The following is a 9,701-nucleotide window of genomic DNA, read 5'->3' on the forward strand; positions in this document are numbered from 1 at the left end:
AAAAAAAAGACATTCTAGTGCACATAAATTGGTAATCTCATTGTGGTTTAGATATTCATTTACCTAATAGCTAGTGACATTGAACATATTTTTATGTGCTTATATGCATTTAATTTGCCAATGGTTTCCTGAGAATGACAGGGAGTGCACAGAAAACATAGGAAAAAAATAGATAAATTGAATTGCATTAAAACAATACTTTCATGCTTCAAAGGACACTATTGTAATAGTCAATAGAAAATCAATAGCATAAGACCAAATATTTTCAAGTCATATATAACAATAAGGGTATAGTATCCAGGATATAGAAGCAATTCTTACAACTCAAGAGCAAAAACAAAAACAATCCAATTAGAAAAATAGATAAATTGAAAATACTTTTTTTCCAAAGACCCACAAAAACACGTAAAAAGTAGCTCAACATCACTACCTCAGGGAAATGCAAATCAAAGCCACAGTAAGACACACCTGCACACCAATTATAATTATTATTATTTAAAAACCATAAACTGACAAGGTTTGACATGGAAAAGGAGAAACAAAAAAGGTAAAATAGTTCAACTGCTGTGGAAAATAGTTTGGTTTTTCTGCAAAAACTAAGCAGAATTATCATATAAACCAGCAAATCCAATCCCAGGTACATACACAAAACAATGTAAAGCAGGTATTCAAAAAAAGTGTACACATATATTAATAGCAGAATTATGCATAATGACTTAAATGTGGAAGCAAAACAGATGTCCACCAACAAATAACAGGAAAACAAAATGTAGTATATGCATACAAAGGCCTAATATTTAGCCATAAAAGGATTGAGACACTCATTCTACAATGTGAAGATACTACAAAACCATTGTGATTAAAGAAGGTAAACACAAAATTCACATACTATATGATTTTATTTATACAAATATCCAGAATAAATAATTTTTTGGGAAAGAGAGTGGATTGCTAATTATCAGGGGTCAGAAAGAGGACAGATTGGGTCCGTAACAGGTATTGATTTTCTTTTTGTGATGATGAAAATAATTTGGAATTAAGAGGTGGTAGAACGTGCACATTCCTGTGTCACTGAATTATCCATGAAAATACAGATAACATATCATGGGAATTATACCTCAATAAAAAATATCTTATCCCCACTCTTCCATCAGCAGGCTGAACTCTCTTTCCATGGCATCCCATTAGTCTGGGGTTCATGTCTCTCCACAGTTCAGAACTGCCTGGGGCCCGGGCAGGAAAATTCTGGACACATACTCCAGTCATTGTGTTCTCCAGCTCCCAGACAACTTACCAGCAGAAGGTAGTTGAGTTACTGGCAGCAAATATATATGGGTCTTTAGCAATGTCAATTCTTGCCTCCTCAGGTGAAATAATTCAACTCATCGGCATAAAGAAGAAAAATAATGCCAAGGCAAGTTTCACAACAGGAGTGGACATTTATTAAAAAGCTTTAGAACAGGAAAGAATGAAAAGTGCACTGGGATGAGATCCCAATGTGTGACTTGAAGAACAAGTGTGGCCATTAACCTTCATTCTGGGACTTTATATGCTGGTCTACCTCCAGCATCTGGTGCACCCATTTCCATGATTCCTCCCTTAGTGTGGGCTGCCCAAAGGCAGAGTGCCCTCCTTACCCTTTGGAAGTGAGAATAAGAAGTGTGTTTAAGCATATATATGCATAACTATCTGAAGCTTCCTCCCTTTTTTTTTGCTGGAATGACCCCAGAATGTCATACTCTGTCATTTAATCTCTTAATGTGCACACCTGGGCTCACTCACCCAGTAGGTGAGGTTTTATTGGAAACCCTTTTTCCTCCTCCCTGGAATGTGAGCTTAATTAACATGGTAATGTTACCAGGTGTGTATCAGTAGACACTTGTCTATCCCTGGCTCCAGCTGCTAAATTATTATTTTTAGAGAGGCAATATGAAAACTGTCCAACCAACATCTAATGTCCCGGCATTCCTGGTATGTGGATGGGGAAAACCCTCTTCTGCCCTACTCATGCCTGTTTAACTACCCAAAACCGACCCCCTGGCCATTTCCAGCTCCAGGTCACTCTTTCTCTGCTGCCTTTCCAGTGATCACTGATGTCTCCTCAGGGTTTACAAGGTGTTCCGTATCTTGCTCTATTTTAATTCACACCTCAGCACATAATATCCGTGGGTTGTTCCATTTCAATAAAGGGAAATTAACATTTTCTGAGCACCACCATGTACAGGTGTCTTGCTCAGGTGAACTCACAGCAACCCTGCAAGGTATGGGTGCTCACACATGTAGAGAAAAAGGCCAGGATCAGGTGATTGAGTGGCTCACTTTCAATCACACAGCTTCTAAGTACTGTGTCCAAGTACTTTTGGGGACCAGGAGTCCCCAAATGCCCATACACAGAAGAAGGGTGTACAAGCTACGGCATATCCACCCCATGGCATGTGGTTCAGCGTGAAAATGAATGGACTATTGATGCACTCAGAGCAGAGTGACTCTTAAAGTAGTTCCACTGAATAAAGAAACCAGATCAAAACGATGCACAAAGACCCAAGTACATACTGTATTTACATGCAACTCCATAAAACACCACTATTTGTTAGTGAAAGAAACAGATCTGGGATCCCACGGTGGCCAGGGAGAGGTCGTCATTGCTGGGAGGAGGGTACCTTTTCTTAAACTTCATCAAACTTGTGGACTTGCAGTGAATGGAACACTCACAGGGAAAAAAAAAACCATCAGTTATTCTATCTACACATGTACAATTTACCATATGCCAATCACATGTCAATGAAGCTGTTTTAAATATGGAATAATGATCCTAACATAAGAGTAAGGATTGGCAGGAGGCACAAAGGTTAGAGGAGCAGGAGGAAGGATTAGGACCACCGTGTGGAGAGACTAAGCAAGCCTCAGAGGTCATGTTGTCTGTGGCAGCCTCTGTCTTGTCACAGTTTCAGTGGTGAATGGAAAAGTGAGCCCATCTGCATGGTGTGGGTTATGTCACAATGTAAGTGTTTCAGCAAGCAGAGGATGTGAATTCTGGGACTGCTCCCTCTCCTCTTATATGTCCCCTATAATTATAGTATCACCGAGCACCTGACTTCAGGCAACGTTGTCTCAGCTGTCAGAAAAGGTAGACCCCATGTCCTGGCTACCTGATTTTGGGTGCCTCTAATGGAGATAGGACTTCAGAGAGGCATGGAACCCATGTGTGGCACAACCAAGACTATAAAGCACAGAAGTAGACACAGCATTCAGCCCAGACATCCCAGGCCATGTGAACCAGGCTCACAGACCTCAGTCTCCCTTTGTGAGAACAGAACCATCACAAGCATCAGTATAAACAGATTTCCCAGGCCTTCAGAGACCAAAGGAAATTTGAATTCTGCTGACTTCAAATTGTGCTTTCATTCTGGACCTCCAGTGCCAGAGACTGTAGTCAGAGTCTGCAGCTGGCTTCCACAGCCTCTGTGTGTGGGAGGATGTGTAACACATGACCTCAGTCTTGGTTTGTGTCTGGCTCACAGAGAACTTGGCAACCCGCCCTTAATGATCACCACTTTTGCCTCTAAGTAAGGTTTACCAAGATGTCTCCGTGGTGTAAGCTGCCGCTACCTTCCATGCTGTTGGACTTTCCAGAGACAATTTCAGGAGACCTGTCCCTTTCAAAGACAAGCTACTGTTGTTGTGCTCAGCTCTGGGTTTTCATTTTGGAAAGCTGTGGCCTGAGAAGGCAGGTTCTTTTCTTTTCCTAACGTGTGAGGCTGTATAATGTTAGTTAAATTGGCCTGAGCCCAGACACAAAACAGGCCTGAGGGAAAGGCTCACACAAAAGAATGATCAGCTAACACAGTACCCAGCTGTCCCTCCCGACATTTAGAGGTCAAAGTGACCTTCCTGTCCACGTGTCTGTTTTCTACTATTTCCTCTTTCATGCAGAAGCTTACCTGCCCTATGATGTACAGGCAGTAATATTCAAGAGGACATTCTGGTTCCATCACAGTAGAGAAATGGGTTGCATCTTCTCTCTTCAAGACAAAGGGAAAGGAAAAGTCCGTGGGCACAAAGTCTACAGTTGTGTGGTCAGGTTGTAAGTGGAGGAAGAGCATCTCCATGCTAAGGTGGCAGCAGGGCAACCGAAGGTGAAGATTTCTGCAGAGGAAACAAGGAAACTTAGGGATTCCTAGAGGAGATCACCTTTCCCGTGTGTAGTCCCCTGTCATAAAGGCCAGATCCTCTTGTCGCAGTGTGAAATGATCCTGTGACTAACCCCATTTCAGCCGTACTACTAATTGCACAGGTAAACATGAGTGTCCAACAGTTTGAAAAAAAAGCAAACAATAAAAGACAGTTATGACAAAGCTGACAACTTGTCTGTCACCAGAGAAATGAGTTTTTAAGTTCTTTACTCCTCCTGGCACCATAAACTCTGTGCAAGGAAATTTCAGAACCCATGCTCACTACAATCCCAGAGAAAAATAAAATGCTGCATGGATAGACAGTAACAAAATTTAGGAAGATGATAGGAAAATTCAGAGATTAGGAAAGAGAGCTTGAAATTTCCTTACAACATTTAACTCTCAAAAAATGGAAGACAGAATCTAAAAAATATTTCAAAACCCCATACAATTAAAAAATTTTACCATAAGAAAAACGGATAGTGCTTTCAGAGACTGGTCCTGGAGTCGCAGTAGTGAAATAGCATTTCACATTTGAAAACCCAGGCAGACAATTATAAAACCTATGGGAATGACAGTTCCACTCCAGACCTAGAGAGATGTCGGTTGGATGGGAAGAGGAAGAAGAAAGGTGTCCAGAAGTGACTTTTCAGATGGGAAGTTAGAAATGCTGGAAGATTTTAAGAATGTGATAAAAGGAGATAATTATTTTTAAATAGAAAGAATGAAGAAAATGCAATTAGAAACTCCAGGAAAACAGAAAGCTAAAGAAAAAATATGTATACACCCATAGAATACGAAGAAATGCAGGTGAATTCACAGTACCAATATAATCCCTACAAGAGGAAACTCACAATATTCTGCTGTATTGGTTCGAAAAAATATATATTTAAATATATACACTCCACAGCTACTTACAGCTTCATTGATAACTAAGAAATAAACTAAAATCATGATATGGCTACTATTGGCAGATGGTGGAGGAAAGATGGGGAATTGAAGGTCAGACTTCCTCTGTTGCACCTGGTGTTAACAGGGAATTCAGGCGACTAGGGCGAGGTGTACATGGTGGCAACTCTTTCTATGTCACTCTTGCTGCACTGCTGTATTCTTCAGTCATGAGCATATGTTTTATTTTCAAAATATTTTATTTATTGATTTTATTTTGAAAATAAAATATATGCAAAATAATCTCTGGTATCAGAGACTCTAGGAAGAGTCTCTCTTCCAGTTGTACTGGTTCTAAGTCGAAGTAAACATCACAGATTCCAGCAGAAAATCCTGGCTCTACCCACGCTTCCACTCCTTCTAACTACACCCAGTAATCACCGCATCCAGCTCAGAAACTCGATTTGTCCAAAGCAGATCCACCTGTAGGCGTCACCAAGGGTATCAGTAGACAGAGACACAGTGGTGTCTGCAGTGTCCATCATGAAGTCCAGTCCCTAAACGTAGACCAACTGGCCAGTCTGGAAAGAAACTTCTTTGGAGAATGGCAGTGCTAGGGGCATCAGCCACAATTCAGGTGCAGCCATAGAGGGGTCCAGAGTGTTACTTCAAGCAGCCAGAAGGCAAGGAAAGGGCCAGAAAAGATGAGGAAGAGGGTGGAAACATCATGGCCAGGCCCCTACTGGTACATTTTGCCATGCTGCAGTGACCAGGGGGACACAAAGAACACCTTATTTTGGTGGGCAGAGACTCTCTCAGACCAGAGCAGTAGGACCTGGAAAGAAGCAGAAGCCAAGCTTAGGAATGTGGGTTCCTATTTCAGCTTGGCCACTGGTGGCTCTGGGACCCAGGATATCACAAATTGCAATGTCTTTACCATTTTTCCTGTGTCTGTAAAGACTTGGTTCAGGCTCTGATTGACTTGGCCCCCTTGAGGCACTTAATAAAGCCTGTTATTAGTAACACATAATACGTTAGCAGTTTATTTACAATGACGTTCAATAAAGTTTTGTTGTCCTGTATTGAAAATAAGAAAACAATGAACAAGAGCACAATAATTATGTGAATAAATGATGATTGATCCTGAGGAACTATCAGGCAGCAGTTGATAACAAATATTGGTGCTTCATGCATGCTCACTGTGTCTCAATGGTATTCTGAGGCTTTGGATAAGCACCCCCACTTAACCTTTGCAACAATCCCCATGGCAGGTGCTGGCACCATCTGTTTTATAGGTGAGAGGTCACAGGAATATACCTAGGTTCACACACCTGGGCAGTGCATGATCTAAATATAAGCAGGCACAAGAGGTGTCAAGAAAGATGCTAATGTCATAATGGTAAGTGGAAAGGAGGAACAAATGCACACATGCTGTGAAGCCCTGACAAGAAGTAGGTCAGCCCAACGAGGAGACCAGATCCAGTTGGCCAGCTGCACATTTTTTTATCCTTAAAGGATCCTCCTCATGAAAGGAAGATCACAGAATACAGGGAGAGTGCTCAAAAAAGCACTGTACCAGAAGCATGATAAAAGCAAATCAAACAAAATAATAAAGATAAATACACAACAATGACAGCTGCGTTTGTCTTTAGGTGACAGGCCTGTGTGTCTTTTTCTAAGTCTGTTGTCTCCATTCTCCAAAATAGACACAAATTCACGTGATGAGTCGGGCTGCAGGAGCAAGGGTATGATCAGAGGAAGCTGTTCCCCAATCCTCTCCCCTGATGTGGGCTCCTTGCTGGTGGCTTCCCTGTCCCTGGGGTATGACCTGATCCCAGTGACAGGGCCCTGTCAGCCCTACACCCATTCAATGCCCTAGTCCCTACTAGAGGGTAGAGGGGAACTGAACAGATGAGATAATCCCATGGCCCATGGGATGATAGTACCTGGCAGTCCGTGACTTTCAAATGGTCTTGTCTCCAGGAAAGCCCAAGGCCAAGCCCAGTGGCTCCCATGGTCCTTGAAGGGTCTCTTTGGACTGTGAAGGCCCATTTTATTCACGTCCTTCTAAAAGAGAAAAGAATGGGAGGAGAGGTTATGCGGGACTCTGAGGCCTAGACTTCTTCCCAGGAGGAAAAGCAGGCCTCCTGGCCGAAAAGTGCTGACATCACAGGGTTACCCCAATATTCTTTGTCTATGTCTTCTACTGTCTTTGATCTGAACAGTAATTACTAACCCGGTTCATTCCAAATCTTAGTGCCTGAGTTGACTCTCAAATCACCTCACCAAGCAATCCTCTGATGACACAAAGCCATTTTCTTCAAACAAAGTCCTGACCCTGCCAGACAGTGACCTTGAAAGGCAGAGGGGCAAACTTAACTCCAGTTGGACCAGTCCTGATCCTCACACCCTCATTTTCAGTAACCTCACTGCCAGCTGATTGAAAGGGATAGGGAAGGGACTGGAGGAAGAAAGAAATCCTTGCAATTCAGTTTTCTCTGTAATAGATGTTTAAATTATATGTTTAATAAAACAAGATGTGTGAGTACCTAAATAGAAAATTTACCATGCACCAGGTGCAGTGGCCCATGCCTGTAATCCCATCACTGTGGGAGGTTGACACAGGCAGATAACCAGATGTGGTGACACGCACCTGTAGTTCCAGCTACTTGGGCGGCTGAGGCAGTAGAATGGCATGGACTAGGAGGCGGAGCTTGTGGTGAGCCAAAAGCACACCGCTGAACTCCACCTGTGCAACAGAACAAGACTGTCTCACAACAAAACACAACAAAACAAAATGCACCTTTAAAAATTAATACAATTTTTTTGTGGGGCTGTTCCAAGATGGCTGAATGGGAAAAGCTCTGGTCGTCAACTCCCAGCGTGACTGAGGCAGAAGATGAGTCAGTCCTGCAGTGCTGAGTACTAAAGTACCTGGTTCATCTCACTGGGACTGGTTGGACAGTGAGTACAATCCATGGAGGGCAAGCTGAAACAGGGCAGGGCGTCACACCTCCTGGGAAGTTGAAGGGGTTGGGGGTATTTCCCTTTATTAGCCAAGGGAAGCCGCGATAGAATGCCTGGAAAAACAGAGCATTCCCACACAAATACTGTGATTTTGCCAAGGCCTTAGCAATTGGTAAGCAAGGTGATTTTCTCCCATGCCTGGCTCAGCCAGTCCCATGCCCACAGAGCCTTGCTCATTGCTAGTGCAGTGGTCTGAGGTGAACCTCCAAGGTGGCACCCTGGCTGGGGAAGTGGTGTCCACCACTGCGAAGTCATCAGTAGGAAAAGAAAGCATCCAGGAAGCTCGTACTGGGTGGAGACCACCACAACTTAACAAGGGTTACTACCTTTAGACTATATGTCTATGAGCAGGGTATAGCTGAAAAAAGGTAGTAGACAACTTCTGTAGACTTAAATGTCCCTATCTTAAATGTCTTCAATGTCTTTTCTTGTCAAAGAAAATTCTGTGAACCTAGTAACTAGATTCAAAACAGTATGATGTTGATTTCTTCAATGAAGCATTGAAGTGAAAGCACAATAAAAGTTCTTGAAACGCTGATCTTCTCATTAGCAAATTTGTACAAGATTGTTAAGGTGCTGTAATAAGTTTATGAAAACCTTAGTTCATAGTCAAACCCCTTCAGGTTAAATATAATTTTACATAAGGTTTCTGTCAGGCCTCTGAGCTAAAGCCAAGCAATCGCATCCCCTGTGACTTGCACGTATACGCCCAGATGGCATGAAGTAACGGAAGAATCACAAAAGAAGTGAAAATGCCCTGACCCACCTTAATCGATGACATCCCCCCACAAAAGAAGTGAAAATGGCCAGTTCCTGCCTTAAGTGACGACATTGAATTGTGAAAGTTCTTTTCCTGGCTCATTCTGGCTCAAAGAACTCCCCACTGAGCACCTTGTGACCCCAACTCTTGCCCAAAAGAGGACAGCCCCCCTTTGACTGTAATTTTCGTTTACCTACCCAAATCCTATAAAATGGCCCCACCCTTATCTCCTTTCGCTGACTCTCTTTTCAGACTCAACCCGCCTGTACCCAGGTGATTAAAAGCTTTATTGCTCACACAAGGCCTGTTTGGTAGTCCCTTCACACGGACACGCATGAAAACTTGGTGCCATTACTGCGATCAGGTGACCTGCCTTGGAAGATCAATCCCCTGTCCTCCTGCTCTTTGCTCTGAGAGAAAGGTCCACCTACGACCTCGGGTCCTCAGACCCAGCAGCCCAAGGAAAACTCGCGGACATCTCACCAATTTTAAATCAGGTAAGCGGCCTCTTTTACTTTATTCTCCAACCTCTCACTATCCCTCAACCTCTTTTTTCTTTCCACCTAGGCAGCACCCTTTAATCTCTCCCTTCCCTTACTTTCAATTCCTTTCATTTTCTGGTGGAGACAAATGAGACACGTTTTGTCCATGGAGCCAAAACTCTGACACTGGTCACGGAGTTGGGAAGGCAGCCTTCCTTTGGTGTTTAATCATTGCAGGGATGCCTCTCTGATTACTCACCCACACTTCAGAGGTGTCTCACCATTCTGCAGGGACCTCTGCCTTGGTCCTTCACCCTTAGCAGCAAGTCCCGCTTTTCTGGGGAGGGGCAAGAACCCTGACCCCTTCCTTGT

The 9,701-nt window shown here is 43.1% G+C and overlaps 2 protein-coding genes across 2 annotated transcripts in view; both read right to left on the reverse strand.

Annotated features, from left to right (window-relative positions):
- LOC108522228 (ras-related protein Rab-9A-like) overlaps positions 1 to 4,109 on the reverse strand; it is a 25,084-nt gene extending 20,975 nt beyond the window's left edge. Inside the window, 1 exon segment of the mRNA XM_017862303.1 lies at positions 3,851 to 4,109. Within this exon segment, the coding sequence (XP_017717792.1) occupies positions 3,851 to 4,109 (259 nt within the window).
- Positions 4,110 to 4,371: 262 nt separating this feature from the next.
- On the reverse strand, positions 4,372 to 7,075 carry LOC108522237 (PTPN13-like protein, Y-linked). Its single transcript, XM_017862310.1, has 3 exons — positions 7,007 to 7,075; positions 5,804 to 5,895; positions 4,372 to 4,480 (listed from the first exon to the last, which is right to left on the reverse strand). The coding sequence occupies exons 1-3, from the start codon at positions 7,073 to 7,075 to the stop codon at positions 4,372 to 4,374; spliced, it is 270 nt and encodes an 89-aa protein (XP_017717799.1).
- Positions 7,076 to 9,701: the final 2,626 nt, after the last annotated feature.

Source organism: Rhinopithecus bieti, unplaced genomic scaffold (genome assembly GCF_001698545.2).
Source record: "Rhinopithecus bieti isolate Rb0 unplaced genomic scaffold, ASM169854v2 scaffold_3255, whole genome shotgun sequence".
Classification (NCBI taxonomy): domain Eukaryota; kingdom Metazoa; phylum Chordata; class Mammalia; order Primates; family Cercopithecidae; genus Rhinopithecus; species Rhinopithecus bieti.